At 63.0% G+C, this 16,102-nt stretch overlaps 2 protein-coding genes across 2 annotated transcripts; both read left to right on the plus strand.

The window, feature by feature from the left end:
* Positions 1-968: 968 nt before the first annotated feature.
* Positions 969-7,920, plus strand: MTMR11 (myotubularin related protein 11). Its single transcript, XM_065653877.1, has 15 exons — positions 969-1,090; positions 1,168-1,295; positions 2,009-2,081; positions 2,166-2,308; positions 2,397-2,653; positions 2,808-2,895; positions 2,969-3,057; positions 3,136-3,257; positions 3,340-3,403; positions 3,631-3,701; positions 4,261-4,436; positions 4,582-4,746; positions 5,534-5,734; positions 6,357-6,596; positions 7,592-7,920. Exons 1-15 carry the CDS (start codon positions 1,045-1,047, stop codon positions 7,721-7,723), a joined length of 1,995 nt encoding a protein of 664 aa, XP_065509949.1. The 5' UTR covers positions 969-1,044; the 3' UTR covers positions 7,724-7,920.
* A 1,348-nt stretch (positions 7,921-9,268) lies between these two features.
* On the plus strand, positions 9,269-14,130 carry SF3B4 (splicing factor 3b subunit 4). The gene is made up of 6 exons (XM_065653702.1): positions 9,269-9,401; positions 10,134-10,262; positions 10,588-11,130; positions 11,689-11,883; positions 12,977-13,147; positions 13,634-14,130. The coding sequence occupies exons 1-6, from the start codon at positions 9,368-9,370 to the stop codon at positions 13,816-13,818; spliced, it is 1,257 nt and encodes a 418-aa protein (XP_065509774.1). The 5' UTR covers positions 9,269-9,367; the 3' UTR covers positions 13,819-14,130.
* The last annotated feature ends 1,972 nt before the right edge of the window (positions 14,131-16,102 follow it).

Genomic DNA, 16,102 nt, shown 5'->3' on the forward strand with positions numbered 1-16,102 from the left:
GTGTTGCTGGGCTGCCCCTAAGCCTGGCCTAGGCCGGGTTTATCCCCCTGCGCTGTCTTGGCTCCCTGGCAACCGGGGTTTGGGGTCCCCAGGGGGTCCGGGGCACCACAGGGCCACTGGGCACCCGCTGCCGGGGGGGTCGGGGTCCCCGTGTCCCTTTGGCACCCCGGGCGGGTTTTGGGGCGGAACGCGGGGTGTTGGGGGCCGGGAGGAGAAGGTCGTGCCTGGGCCGTGAGTCACCGGGGAGAAACCGGTTCCTCCCCAAGCGGAGAGGCCAGGGGACGGGGGGGCACCCCGAGGGGGGGGGGGCAGAAGGGATGGGGGCACCCCGAGGGTGGGGGGGCAGAAGGGATGGGGGCACCCCGAGGGTGGGGGGCAGAAGGGATGGGGGCACCCCGAGGGTGGGGGGGCAGAAGGGATGGGGGGACGCCGAGGGTGGGGGGGCAGAAGGGATGGGGGCACCCCGAGGGGTGGGGGGCAGAAGGGATGGGGGCACCCCGAGGGTACGGGGGCAGAAGGGATGGGGGCACCCCGAGGGTGGGGGGGGCAGAAGGGATGGGGGCACCCCGAGGGTGGGGGGCAGAAGGGATGGGGGCACCCCGAGGGTACGGGGGCAGAAGGGATGGGGGCACCCCGAGGGTGGGGGGGCAGAAGGGATGGGGGCACGCCGAGGGTGGGGGACAAAGGATTAGGGGGCCCAGAGGGCGGGGGGGCCCCGGCGCGGGGCTGCGCGCCCCTCGGCTGGCAGAGCGCCACTTTCGGGGTGCCGGGGGCCGCGTGGACCCCGGCCCGCACCCTCTGTCTTGGGGTGTCCGGGGCCGTTGCGGGCACCCCCAGCCCCGCCCGTCACCGCGGGGCTGCCCCCGCTCTTTCGGGGGGTCCCGCGCGTCTGCTGCGCCCCGGGGCCGCGGGCCGGGAGCGCGGGGTGGCGGCCCCGGGGCGCCCGGCGGGGGGGTGGCGGGGGCGGCTCCCGGGGCTGGGGGCGGGACGGCGGCCCGGGCCGGGCGGCGGCGCTCGGGGCCGCCCGGCCAAAGTCCCCCCGCCATGAGCGCGGCCCCGGGCGGCCGCCCGGCCTTCCCCGGCCTGCCAGGTACGGCCGGGCCGGGATGCTGGCGGGGAGCGGGTCTTGCGGGGGGGTCGGGGCTCACCCAGCGGCCCGTCCCGCAGGGGAGCTGGTGCTGGAGGAGGCGGCGGGTGCCCGGCGCTGCGGGGACGGCGGAGACGGAGGCGGCGGCGGTTCCGTCCCCGGGACGCTGCTCTGCACCAACCGCCGCGTCGCGTTCCTGCCCGCGCAGGTGGGAGCGGGACCGGCCCGGGGACCCCGGACACAGACCCCCCGACCCCCGGACAGGGACCCCGGACAGGGACCCCCCGGCCCCCCACCCCAGCTGCGTCCTGACCCCTCCCAGGGACACCCCCACCTCATCCCGACCCCCAGCCCAGCTGCACCTGTGCCCCGTCCCAGGGGCATCCCAGTTCCATCTTGATCCCATCCCAGTAGCGTTCCAGCTGCATCCTGGTTCCATCCACACCCCATCCCATCCTAATCCCGTCCCATCCCATCCTAATCCCATCCCATCCCATCCTAATCCCATCCCAGACCCATCCTAATCCCATCCCATCCTAATCCCATCCCAGACCCATCCTAATCCCATCCCATCCTAATCCCATCCTAATCCCATCCCATCCCATCCTAATCCCGTCCCAGACCCATCCTAATCCCACCCCATCCCATCCTAATCCCATCCCATCCTAATCCCATCCCATCCTAATCCCATCCCAGACCCATCCTAATCCCATCCCATCCTAATCCCAGCTCCATCCTGGCCCCATCTCAGCCCCATCCTGATCCCCATCCTGGTTGCACCTTTGCCTCATCTTAATCCCACCCCAGCCCCGTTTTATCCCACCCCAGCCCCATCGTCATCCCATCCCGCCCCCCCCTCGCTCATCAGCCCCAGAACCGACACCGTCACCCCAGGACGCTGGTTTCCATCTCCCCCCGCAGGCCCCCGGCTCCCGCGCGTCCCTGCGCAGCGAGGACGACGTGGCGCTGCCCTGCATCCGCGAGCTGGTGGCAGGTGACGGCGGCGGCCCCCGGCCCCCGGGTGACGAGCCGGGCAGGTCCCCGGCGGCGCTGACCCCCGTGTCCCCCCCGGCCACAGCCAGCAGCTTGGCCAAGCCCAAGGTGCTCACGGCCGCCTCCACGCTCAAGTTCATCCCCGAGGAACTGGCCGTTTTCTGCCGGGATTTCCGCCTGCTCCGCTTCCACTTCCACGAGGACGGGCTGGCTCCACAGGCCTTTCGGGTGGGCGGCCGGGGGGGGGCGCGGGGGTCTGGACCCTCAGCTGGGGGGCGGTTTGGGGCACGTCCCCCATCGCGCCCCCGCCGTGCAGGTGGCCAACGCCATCGCCCAAGCGCGGGAGGCGGCCGCGTGGCTTGGGGACACCGGCGAGGGACGCGGCGGCTGGCCCGGCCCCCCCGAGACACGGCCGGAGGGCGAGGAGGAGGAGGATGGAGGTGAGGAGGACGAAGGCTGGGCCGCCACGCCGCTCTTCGAGACCCTGCGCGACTGGGAGAAGGAGCTGAAGCGGCTGGGGGCCAAGGGCTGGAGGGTCAGCGCCGTCAACGAGCGCTTCGACATGGCCCCCAGGTACGGCCCCCGCCCCGGACGCCGGGGTCCGCGGGCCCCCCGCGCCCCAAAGGCACCAGGGAGGGGGGGGAAATCCTCCCGTTTGGCAGAAAACACCCTCTAGAAACGACCCCCCTGGATTTTGGGGGTGCACCCACCGCATGCCCCCCCGCAGCCTCCCGCGCTACCTGTGGGTGCCCAGCGGGCTCCTGGACCACGACCTCAAACGGACCTTCGCCCACTTCCAGGAGCGCCGGGTGCCCGTGAGTGCCGGGGAGGGCGCTGGGGGGGCGACGGGGGATTTCTGGGGGGGGTGTCACCCCGTTTCGCCCGCAGCGCCTGTGCTGGCACCACCCGGGCGGGGGGCACCTGCTGCGGGGCGCCGGGTTCCACCCCGCGTCGGAGCCGGGCGGCGAGGACGTGAGGTGAGGCTGGGGGCGCGGGGGGGGCCGGGGGGGCCGTCCCCACCCCGTCCCCACTGGGGTCCCCCCGTGTCCCCCCAGGTGCCTGGAGGCTCTGCTGCTGGGCGGCCGCGGGCCCTGCGTGGTGGCCGACGCCACCGAGCTGCCCTCGCTCGCCGACATCCAGCTCGCCCACCTGAAGCTGCGGGCGCTGTGCCTGCCCGGTGAGCGCCGGGGGGCACGAGCGGGGACCCCCCCCTGCGTCCCGCCCGGGTCCCCGTTCTGACCCCCCCTGCCCTTGGCCAGGCGCGGCGGCCGAGGAGAAATGGCTCTCGGCGCTGGAGGGGACGCGCTGGCTGGAGCACGTGCGGTGGGCGGGGGGGATTTTTTTTGGGGAGGGGGTAAAACCTCACCCCAAACCCACCCTTATTATGGGGGGTGGGCTGCCCCCCCATTGCGTGATGGGGGGTTGCAGTGGGTGCATGGTCCCCCCCCCCTCCATGAGCCCCCAGGGTGGGCTGCAGCCCCCTGGGGGGGGGGAGTGTTTCGGGGTGCCCTGACGCCCCCGTTCTTTTCGGCCCCCCCCCCCATCCGCAGCACGTGCTTGAGAAAAGCCGTCGAGGTGGCGTCGCTGCTGGCGGGGACACGGTGCTCGGTGCTGCTGCAAGGTGGAGCGGGGGGACACGGGATGGGGGGGACAGGATGGGGGACACGGGATGGGGGGGGACACATTGGGATGGGGGGGACACAGGGATGGGGGGGACACAGGTATGGGGGGGACATTGGGATGGGGGGGACATTGGGATGGGGGGGACACAGGGATGGGGGGGACATTGGGATGGCGGGGACATTGGGATGGGGGGGACACAGGTATGGGGGGGACATTGGGATGGGGGGGACATTGGGATGGGGGGGACACAGGTATGGGGGGGACACGGGATGTGGGACACGGGGATGGGGGACACAGGGATGGGGGGACATTGGGATGGGGGGGGACACAGGGATGGGGGGACACTGGGATGGGGGGGACATTGGGATGGGGGGGACACTGGGATGGGGGGGACACAGGGATGGGGGGGGACACTGGGATGGGGGGGGACACAGGGATGGGGGGACACTGGGATGGGGGGGCACAAAGGGATTGGGGGATGCACCGGGATGAAGGGCAAGCCCCAGGATTCGGGGTGACCCACACTGGGGCCCCCCCCACCGCCCGTGCCCCCCCAGAGCCGTCGGACCGGGACCTGAACTGCCTGCTGGCCTCGCTGGTGCCGCTGCTGGGGGACCCGCAGTCCCGCACCCTGCCCGGCTTCCAGAGCCTGGTGCAGCGCGAGTGGGTGGCGGCCGGACACCCCTTCCCGCGCCGCATGGGGCTCCTGCGCCGCCGCGGCCCCCGCGACGAGGTGACCCCCATTGTGTCACCCCGTCCCGGGGCTGTCACCCCGTCCCGGGGCTTCCCCTTCGTCCCGGTGCAGCCCCCAGTCCCCCTGTGTCCCCCCATCCCGGTGTGTCCCCGGCCGGGGGGGGTGACGGGGTGTCCCCCCCCAGGCCCCCGTGTTCCTGCTGTTCCTGGACTGCGTGTGGCAGCTGGTGCGGCAGTTCCCGGCGGCCTTCGGCTTCACCGAGGCGTTCCTGCTGGCGCTGCACGACAGCAGCTTCGCGCCCTATTCCAGCACCTTCCTCTTCAGCTGCCAGCGCCAGCGCGGCCGCCCGGTGAGACGGGGGGGGCACACGCGCTCCTGCTTCCCTTGCGAAAACGTTGGGTTTGGGGGCTTGGCCGTGCTGTGCCTCAGTTTCCCCATCTGCATCCCCAATCGGTGATTGATCACAGCCCCGTGCCTCAGTTTCCCCATCCGTGCCCCCAATTGGGGATTGATCACAGCCCCGTACCCCAGTTTCCCATCCGTACCCCCAATCGGTGATTGATCACAGCCCCGTGCCCCAGTTTCCCCATCCGTACCCCCAATTGGGGATTGACCCCCAAATCTAAAAGCTTCTGTTTCCCCCTCCCCATAGCACAAGTCCTGTGCCTCAGTTTCCCCATCTGTACCCCCAATTGGGGATTGATCACAGCCCCGTACCCCAGTTTCCCCATCCGTACCCCCAATTGGGGATTGATCACAGCCCTGTGCCTCAGTTTCCCCATCTGTACCCCCAATTGGGGATTGATCACAGCCCCGTACCCCAGTTTCCCCATCCGTACCCCCAATTGGGGATTGATCACAGCCCTGTGCCTCAGTTTCCCCATCCGTACCCCCAATTGGGGATTGATCACAGCCCCGTACCCCAGTTTCCCCGTCCGCATCTCTGACCCGGGGTTGGCTTTTGGCTGCTCCGTGCCTCGGCTTCCCCATCTGCACCCCAAATTGGGGATTGACCCCCCTATCTAAGAGCTCCTGTTTCCCCCTCCCCACAGCTCAGGCCCCGTGCCTCAGTTTCCCCATCCTCATCCCCACCTGGGGATGCCCCCCCGCACTAAAACCTCCGTTTCCCCGCGCAGCAGTGGCCCCCCAGCCAGAGCTACACGCCGGTGGGCGGCTGGCGGGAGCGGGGGGGCGGCGCTGCCCGGGGGCTCCCCCCGGTCTGGGCCTGGGGGCTGCGCTACAGCCGGCAGCACCGGGCCCGATTCCGGAACCCCGCGGGGGGGGGCACCCACGCCCTGGGACCCCCCGACACCGCCGACCCCCCGAGCCCGGACACGGTGAGTCGGGGGCTGCTTTGGGGGACCCCTGGGGAGGGACCCAGGCGTCCGGGTTGTGTCCCCCCCCGCGTCATCCCCTGCAATTTGGGGGGGGGGTCAGTCCCTTCGTGGCGCCATGTGCCCCCCAAACGTGCCCCAGCGCTGACTGAGGGGTTTACCCTCTGGCTCCCCCCCCACTTTTTCCCCCCAATTTCTATATTTTCCCCCTAATTTCTGTTTTTCCCCTAATTTCTATATTTTCCCTAATTTCTATTTCCCCCCTAATTTCCATTTTCCCCCTAATTTATATTTTTCCCCTAATTTCTATTTTCCCCTAATTTCTATTTTCCCCCTAGTTTCTGTATTTCCCCCCTAATTTCTATTTCCCCGTAATTTCTGTATTTCCCCCTAATTTCTATATTTTCCCCCTAATTTCTATATTTCCCCTGTAATTTCTATTTTTCCCCTAATTTCTATATTTTCCCCCCTAATTTCTATATTCCCCCTCATTTCTAAATTTCCCCCAATTTCTGTAGTTCCCCCTAATTTCTATATTTTCCCCCTAATTTATGTATTTCCCCCAAATTTCTATATTTCCCCCTAATTTCTAGATGTCCCCCTAATTTCTGTTTCCCGTTCCCAGCCCGACGCCGCGTGGGCCGGGACCGTGTTTGTGCTGAGCAAGGGGACGCTGTCCCCCCAGCCCCTCCCCTGGCGGAGCGGCCGCCCCCCCCCGCGGGGGTCCCGTGGGGCCCCGTCCCCGGGGCGGCCGTGGGAGCGGGGGGGACACGGGGCCCCCCCGGGGCTGCTCGTCCCCTGCGCCGCGGGACCAGCCGTGCGGCTCTGGCGCAGATGTTACCTGCGGGGGCTGCCCGAGGCGCAGGTGGGGAAACTGAGGCACGGGGGGCGTGGGCGGCTGAGCCCGTGTCTGTCCGTCCATCCCAACCCGTGTCCGTCCATCCCAACCCATGTCCGTCCATCCCTGTGTCTGTCTGTCCCAATCCGTGTCCGTGCATCCCCATGTCTGTCCATCCCAACCCGTGTCTGTCCATCCCAACCCGTGTCCGTCCATCCCTGTGTCTGTCTGTCCCAATCCGTGTCCGTGCATCCCCGTGTCCATCCATCCCAACCCATGTCCGTCCATCCCTGTGTCTGTCCATCCCACCCCATGTCCGTCCATCCCACCCCATGTCCGTCCATCCCTGTGTCTGTCCATCCCACCCCATGTCCGTCCATCCCACCCCATGTCCGTCCATCCCAACCCGTGTCCGTCCATCCCACCCCATGTCCGTCCATCCCTGTGTCTGTCCATCCCACCCCATGTCCGTCCATCCCACCCCATGTCCGTCCATCCCACCCCATGTCTGTCCGTCCCCGTGTCCGTCCATCCCAGCCCGTGTCCGTCCATCCCACCCCATGTCCGTCCGTCCCTGTGTCTGTCCATCCCAACCCGTGTCTGTCCATCCCACCCCATGTCTGTCCCTGTGTCCATCCATACCTGTGTCGGTCCATCCCACCCCATGTCCATCTGTCCCACCCCGTCCATCTGTCCCCATGTCCATCCATTCCCGTGTCTGTCCATCCTGACCCGTGTCCATCTGTCTGTCTCCATGTCCATCCATCCCAACCTATGTCCATCCATCCCACCCCGTGTCTGTCCGTCCCACCCCATGTCCATCCTGACCCGCGTCTGTCCATCTCACCCTGTGTCAATCTATCTGTCCTTGTGTCCGTCCATCCCACCCTGTCCATCCGTCTGACCCTGTGTCCCTCCATCCCAACCCGTGTCTGTCCATCCTGACCTGTGTCTGTCCATCCATCCCCTGTCCATCCGTCCCCGTGTCCATCTGTCCGACCCCGTGTCCGTCTGTCCCGCAGCGCGGGCGCTTGGCCGCGTCCCCCGCGGCGCTGGCCGAGGAGCTGATGCTGCTGCAGGACCGGCTGCGCACCTGGGGGGTCACGGGCCCCCCCACCGAGGCCGCCGACACCCCCCTGCCGCCCTCCCGGTGACACCCCCAGAGCCGCCGGGGCCCCCTCCAGCCACACAGGTTTGGGGACCCCCCTCAAGCGGTGCCTTTGATCTGTGTGCCCCCTCCCTGGGGCTGGATCCTGGGGTGGGGGCGCAGAGCCGGGGGGTGTCCCCCGCTGTGTCCCCCGCTGTGTCCCCCGCTGTGTCCCCCGCTTCCAGCACGCACGGCGATTTCTAATCTTCCCGTTACGTTTCTGCTGCCTCGGGGGGCGCAGGGTCTGGGGGGGCCCGTCCGGCGGGGGGAGCAGCATCGGGCCCCCCGCGGGGCGTGTGGGGGTTCGATGCCGCAGGGTCCGCGGACCCCGAGGAGCGCGGGCCGGGGAGCCCCGCGTGCCCCCGCGCCGAGCCATTAAAGTGCCGTTTGGTGGTGACCGCGTGTGGCCGACGGGGGGACCCCGGAACGGGGGCGGGAGCGGGGCACTGGGATCCCCAGAAATGGGATCCCCCGGAAATGGGATCTCGTGGAAATGGGATCCCCGGAAATGGGATCCCTGGAAATGGGATCTCATGGAAATGAGATCCCCGGAAATGGGATCCCTGGAAATGGGATCCCTGGAAATGGGATCTCATGGGAATGGGATCCCCCGGAAATGGGATTCCCTGGAAATGGGATCTCGTGGAAATGGGATCCCCCGGAAATGAGATCCCTGGAAATGGGATCCCTAGGAAATGGGATCCCCAGAAAATGGGATCTCATGGAAATGGGATCCCCTGGAAATGGGATCCCTGGAAATGGGATCTCATGGAAATGGGATCTCATGGAAATGGGATCCCCCGGAAATGGGATCCCTGGAAATGGGATCTCTGGAAATGGGATCCCCAGGAAATGGGATCCCCAGGAAATGGGATCCCCAGAAATGGGATCCCCCGGAAATGGGATCTCATGGAAATGGGATCCCTGGAAATGGGATCCCCGGAAATGGGATCTCATGGAAATGAGATCCCCGGAAATGGGATCCCTGGAAATGGGATCCCTGGAAATGGGATCTCATGGGAATGGGATCCCCCGGAAATGGGATTCCCTGGAAATGGGATCTCGTGGAAATGGGATCCCCCGGAAATGAGATCCCTGGAAATGGGATCCCTAGGAAATGGGATCCCCAGAAAATGGGATCTCATGGAAATGGGATCCCCTGGAAATGGGGTCCCCTGGAAATGGGGTCCCTGGAAATGGGATCCCCTGGAAATGGGATCCCTGGCACTGGGATCTCCTGGCACTGGGATCCCTCAGCGCCAAGATCCCCCCAGCACTGGGATCTCCTGGCATTGGGATCCCTTTGAACTGGGATCCCCTAGCCCTGGAATCATTCAACACTGGGACCTGCCGGCACTGGGATTCCCCCGGCACTGAGGGCCCCTAGCGCTGGGGCAGCGCTCCTGGCCGTGGCGGTGACGTCGCCGCCCGTCGCGACAGGGGATATCGCGACAGAAGGGCGGCAACGCCCACCCGCCCACACTCAAGATGGCCGCCGCGCCTTCGCCGCTCTCAGCCGTGACGCCGCTTCCGGGGTGGGCGGTGTTACGCCTACGCGAGGTGGGGGGGGTGTGGGTTTGCGTCTGACGTCACGACGCGCGGCGTTGCGTGACGGCGGCGCGGCGCGCGCGGGAGCGGGCGGCGGGACAAGATGGCGGCGGGGCCGATATCCGAGAGGAACCAGGGTGAGCGGCGGCGGACGGCGGGGGCGGACACGGGCGGCGGCTGAGCGGGGGGGTGGGCAGCGGGGGGGTGGGCAGCGGGGTGGGGGCGGCGGCGGGCGGCGGCGGCGGCGGCGGCCTCACGCTCCATGGAGATAATCCGGGGTCTGGTGTCCCCAGAGAAAAAGGGGCGGGGGACTCCGGGGGCCTCCCCGGTTGAGGTGCAGTTGCGGGGGGATCCGGTTAAAAGTTTAAGGGGGATTTATTGAAAGGCTGAGGAGCTGGGGCTCTGGAGCTGGAGAAGAGGAGACTGAGGGCTGAGCTCATTCATGGGGATCAATATGGAAAGGGGGAGTGTCAGGAGGATGGAGCCAGGCTCTTCTGGGTGACAGCCAGTGACAGGACAAGGGGCAATGGGTGCAAACTGGAACACAGGAGGTTCCGCTTGAATAGGAGAAGAAACTTGTTCGCGGTGAGGGTGCCAGAGCCTGGCCCAGGCTGCCCAGGGAGGTTGTGGAGTCTCCTTCTCTGCAGACATTCCAACCCGCCTGGACACCTTCCTGTGTAACCTCAGCTGGGTGTTCCTGCTCCGGCGGGGGGGTTGCGCTGGATGAGCTTTCGAGGTCCCTTCCAACCCCTGACACTCTGGGGTTCTGTGACTCGAGCGGTTTCAGCACCAAGCCCTCAACTCCTCACGCAGCTGAGATTTCCAGCCTCACGGCTTTAACTATTTTTTTTTTTTTAATTTCTCTCCAGATGCCACCGTGTACGTGGGGGGGCTGGATGAGAAGGTCAGCGAGCCGCTGCTCTGGGAGCTCTTTCTGCAGGCGGGACCCGTGGTCAACACCCACATGCCTAAGGATCGGGTCACCGGCCAGCACCAAGGTGAGGTTTTGACTGGCTTTTTTTTCTCTAAAAATCTGGATGTTGAGTAAAATATTTTAGCTGGGGACAGCTAGAGAGAAATTACAGCAGGGAGAGAGATGATCCCCAGGAAAATCGTCTTCCTTTCCCAAGCAGGGCCTTGTGTAGATGAGGCTCTTTGGGTTAGTGCTGGAATTAGGTTACGGTTGGACTCAATGATCTCGAGGGTCTTTTGCAACCAAAATGATTGTATGACTGTTTTTTTTTTTCCTATGAATAAATCAAGGAGGGTCAAACAAGCCGTGTGTCTCCTAAAGCTCTTTTTTTGGGGGGGGATTTATTTTAGGTTATGGGTTTGTGGAGTTCCTCAGCGAGGAGGACGCGGATTATGCCATCAAGATCATGAACATGATCAAGCTGTACGGGAAGCCCATCCGCGTGAACAAAGCTTCGGCCCACAACAAAAACCTGGACGTGGGCGCCAACATCTTCATCGGGAACCTGGACCCCGAGATCGACGAGAAGCTGCTGTACGACACCTTCAGCGCCTTCGGCGTCATCCTGCAGACACCCAAAATCATGCGAGACCCCGACACGGGCAACTCCAAGGGTTACGCCTTCATTAACTTCGCCAGTTTCGACGCCTCGGACGCTGCCATCGAGGCGATGAACGGACAGTATCTCTGCAACCGCCCCATCACCGTGTCCTACGCCTTCAAGAAGGATTCCAAGGGCGAGCGGCACGGCTCGGCAGCCGAGCGGCTCCTGGCTGCGCAGAACCCGCTCTCGCAGGCCGACCGGCCCCACCAGCTCTTCGCCGACGCTCCTCCGCCCCCCTCGGTCCCCACGCCTGTTGTCACCACGCTGGGACCCGGTGTCACCCCTCCAGGTGGGTAAATGTCCCCGTGGCGGCTGCGCTTGCGGTGCTGGACTCGTTAGCCATTAAAATAATGAACCCCGTCAGCAATTGCCAACCTAAGGGTATGTAAATCATGTCAGTACTTACTGACTATGTAAATAGTCTGGGGTCAGTCCTCTCCTTAAACAAAAATAAGAATGATTTGAAGAGCTCTCCTTGCCGTTTGAACATCCTGGAACGTGCACGATTAATTGCGGTTTTTTAATGCGTATCTTGAGACTGTCAGAGTGTCCTTTAGATGAACTTTGCTTACTACAAGCTCATTATAATATGAATTAATTAATATTTGTTTTCTTTTTTCTTTTTCATTTTATTCCCCCCCGCATTTCCCCCCCCTATTTCTCCCCATTCCCCCCTATTTCCCCTTTTCCCCCCCTTATCCCCCTTACCCCCCCTTTTACCCCGTTTTTCTTTCTTTTTTTTCTTGTGCTTTATCTTTTCTCTTTTGTTCACGGCGGGGTGTTTTGCGTTGGTTCATTTGCTGGTGCTTCTCTCCCCGCCTCAGCCCGTTCTCTTGTCTCTCGCCAGGTCTCCCCCCGCCCGGCTCGTTCCCCCCGCCGGTGCCGCCCCCCGGCGCGCTGCCCCCCGGGATGCCGCCCGCCATGCCCCCCCCGCCGATGCCGCCCGGTGCCGGCGCCCCCGGCCCCCCCTCGGGAGCTGCGCCCGCCGGGGGACACCCCCCGCACCCCCACCCCTTCCCCCCGGGCGGGATGCACCATCCAGGTAAGGAAACTTGATTTTCCCCGGCTTTCCCCATTCTAGACATTCTTTTAAAATAATTCACTCATTTCCAAGTTGTTTCGAGTTGAAGAGGGACCCCGCACAAAGAAAACCCTGAGCAGTTATCCCCTCGCAGTCTAAAATTCCCACCCCTTGTGTGTTAATTCAGGCAAACTGGAAAAATTCGGGTGTGGGGTCCCCCTGTTCTTCACTAAATCCCTTAATCTTCGTCAGACGGGCCATTTCTCGTTTCTGCGGGAAATTGTTTGTCCTCTACGGACCGGATATCAATCCAAGTCCTGCCCTTCAGTCGCTATTTTGCGCCCGCGAGAAAAACAACTCCTGGGCAATAACCAAAATATTCTGGTTTTTCATCATCTTTTAGACGCTCCTTTCCATTCCTCTGCTGACCTCTCGGGACGCAGCCTCTACCTCCAGACTCTGGTTTCAAACGCCAAAATGAAGCTAAATTAACAATCTAATTTCATTTTTGTTTAATTCTGCCTGTTCTAAAGTGCCCCCTGCCCCTGGCGCTGGCGATTAGGCAGCTTTGTGTGATCGCCAGTGAGCAGATGGCAGCTGTTTGTCCCCGAGTACCAGCTGGATTGTTCAAGCTTTAAAGCAGCTAATTACACACGGAAGCCCTGCGGAGGAGAGAACCCACGTTGGGCTTTTTAAAAGGGGTGTAAATAAGAGAATAATAGAAAAAAAAAGTCGATTTGGAGGGACACGGGGTGAGCTGCAGAGTCAGGAGCTTGGCCAAAATCTCCCAGGATGGGGATTTCTGTCCCAGGATGGGGATTTCTGATCCAGGGTGAGGATTTCTGTCCCAGGATGGGGATTTCTGTCCCCAGTCTGCACCCCACCTGCTGTCACATCGTTGTCCCCCACACACTTCCATCCCAGCAGCATTTCCTGTTCCCTCTTGGCGGCGAGCGCTGCGTTTTCTCCCTTTTTAACCTCACTTTGGGAACAGAAACCCCTTTGCAGACCTTCTTTCCATACCCGACAACTGGATTGAAGGCCCCTCTGAGCCCCGGGTGCCCGCACCGCGCGTCCGCCCACGTTCCGGTGTAACGAGCTCGTTTTTCCCCAGGAATGCCGCCCATGCAGGTGCACCACGGCCCGCCGGGGATGGGCCAGCACCACCCCGGGCCGCCCGGCTCCGGGGGGCAACCTCCCCCGCGCCCCCCGCCCGGAATGCCGCACCCTGGACCCCCGCCCATGGGGATGCCACCCCGAGGACCTCATTTCGGGTCACCTATGGGTGAGTGGGTGCTGCTGAGGGACCTGGGGTGGGTAGGTTGGGTTTGGGGAACAATTTATTCCCGGAAAAGGGTTGTTGGGTGTTGGAAGAGGCTGAAGTGGTGGAGTCACCATCCCTGGAGGGTTGAACAGACGGAGATGAGGTTCTCAGGGACAGGGGGTGGTGACAGAGGTGGGTTATGGTTGGAATTGATGATCTTGAGGGGCTTTTCCAACCAAAATTCTGATTCTGTGATCGTGGAAGGGTTTGGGTTGGGAGGGACCTTCAAACAGCATCTGGTCATGGGCAGGGACATCCCCAACGCATCAGGGACATCCAGCGAGACCAGGGACATGTTCAATGGATCAGGGACATCCAGCCAGACCAGGGACATCCTGGATCAGGGACATCTCCAAGCAGAGCTGGCACCGCGGGTGGGTTTTGGGGCGGAACGGGCTCTTTCTGTGTCCCCCGCGGGGCTGTTAACGTGTCGCTCTGTCCCCGCAGGTCACCCGGGCCCCATGCCGCACCACGGGATGCGCGGCCCCCCTCCGCTGATGCCTCCGCACGGCTACAACGGGCCCCCCCGCCCCCCGCCCTATGGCTACCAGCGTGTCCCGCTGCCCCCCCGGCCCGCCCAGAGACCCCCCGGGGTGCCGCCCCGCGGCCCCTTGAGGGGCCCCCTCCCCTAAACGGGCCGGCAGAGCCCCCTCCCTGCCGGGCCCCAAACTTTCCTGTCCCCTCAGACCGACGTCACCGCACCCGAGAGGGGCCGGTGGGTCCATCCCTGTCACCCCTGCTCTGCGTTTCCCCCTCCCCACCTTTAACCCCTTTTCTTTTTATAACATTCTTTTTCATTACTTTTCCTCTCCTCCTTCATTTAGTCTCAGCCTTGAAGATTTCTCAAGGTACCTTTACCGGTATTTTTTATTTCTTTGTAAAGCAGGGATCTCCCTTTTACAAATAAAGCATTTTAAGCCCATGGAGGGGTTGTCCCTCTGAAATCGGCTGCTGACGCCTCTTCCCTCGCTTGCAGCTCGTGATGTTCATCAGCACCTGAAAACTCTTTGCTGATACTGATCCCGCGGATCTTTTCTTGGTGAGACACTAAATTAGGGTCGATGCGCCTGGTCTCTTGCTTTCTCCAGGCTGGTTTTGGCTCCGTGGAATCTGGTGCACCCGTGGTGATGGAAATAAATGATCAAGCCTTAAAATTCTGTCATATCCTGGGGCGTATCTCGTCCCAGAGAGCGCGAGGAAACGGGCAGGACATTTGGACCGATAATTTGGCAGCAAAACCTGCTCCCTGTGTCCCTGCCAAAATCAAACAACTCCGATGAAAAAATGGGCCCCGGCACAGTCGTACCCTGGAATTTGGTGCCATTTGCTCCACGGCTTGAGATTTAATTTTGCAGCAAGGCTGGTCCAGGCTTCCAAAAACCTCTATGTGGGAGAGAACAAGTTCAGTTTTAATAGCAAAATAAAACCACAGATGCTGAGTCTTGTCCCTCTCGTAGAACGGTCCGGACAGGCTGCGAGAGCGCGACAAGAACCATAAACCTGTTTCTCTCCCAGCACCTGTTTTCTTTTTTAGTTCCGTCACCCCCGGGTTTTATCCCATCACCCCCATTTTCACTTTTATCCTGTCACCCCTGGTTTTTATCCCGTCATCCCTGGTTTTTAGGCCCTGCCCAAAGGAAAAAGCCGCTCCTGTCACTCCCATGACGCGTTTTACTCCGGTTATACACATTGAAGCTCCCGGCTGCTCAACGCGGAGCTTTGGTGGTGACAATGTGGCACATGAGTCACTGCTTGATGGGCCCGAGGAAGCCGCGCTCAGCGCTCCGGCCCAGCCTAACAAAGCTGGGGCTCGTTAGGCACGGGATTAACCCGATGGAGCACGCGGGGAAGGACACAGGGTGGGTAAAAACACCAATGACGCAGCAACGATCCCCTTTTTTGGGTTGTTTCCAACAGGATCTTGATTATTTCACAGCTTCCAGTTTCCTAAATCATTCTCCGTGCTGGTACCAGGGGCGTGGACTGGTCCGCAGCACTGTTTGCCTGGTCTGAGCGCTGGGTTTTTATTATTATTGTCAATTATTATTATTATTATTGCTGTTGATGTCCGGGCACTGGTTCCTACCCTGGCTGTGCTTGCTTCAGCCTCAAGCACACCTTCCTCCTCCTCTCATTAAATGATGGTCTGCTGGGGACTGGGAGTTACTGGGAGTTATTGGGAGCTACTGGGAGCTCAGCACAAGCAGTTCAGGAGAAACCCGTCCCTGTCCCCTCCGATGGATTTGGGGCGAACGTCCTGAAGCTGAGACCGGCTCAGCTCATCACACGTGTGCTGCGAGTCAGGGGGGTCAGGGAAGCTCCAGCTCCCCAATTTCCCACCAATTTGGGGCAAATTGGGGTGGGTTCGGGTACCCCAGACCGTGATTTGCATCCCCGCAATAGCCCCGTCCCCCCCTAAAAAAATACGTTGGTGGCATTTGCGCCCTATCGCAATGGGGGGGGGCCGGGTCTGGCCGGCCCAGGCGGAGCCGATTTGATGCGAAAAAATGGGAAATTGAGCCCCGGGGAGGCCGTGACTCAGATTTCCCAGCCTGCGCTTCCACCCGCGGCGCCTGCAGCTGCGGTTGGCGGCGGGAGGGGGACAGGGACATCACCGCAGCCAAATCCTCACGGCTTCACCGCTGCCGATCCCCGGGGAGGGGGCACCGGTGGCTTAGACCCCCCCTTGCCACCGTCATCTTCATCCCAGCGCCTCCGGTACCGCAGCATCTTCATCCCGGCGCCTCCAGTACTGCAGCTCCTGGGGGAGCTCCCCGCGGGGCATCACCCTCCTTTGGCCGTGGCTAATTAGCGAAGAGGATTAACGAGCCCCCCGTTTTGCGCCCGGCGTGCCCCCCCGGCTCTGTCGCAGCCCTCCCCGGTGCGATGGACTCTCCTAGCGCTCAGCGCGTGTGG

This window comes from Caloenas nicobarica, chromosome 31 (assembly GCF_036013445.1).
Source record: "Caloenas nicobarica isolate bCalNic1 chromosome 31, bCalNic1.hap1, whole genome shotgun sequence".
NCBI lineage: Eukaryota > Metazoa > Chordata > Aves > Columbiformes > Columbidae > Caloenas > Caloenas nicobarica.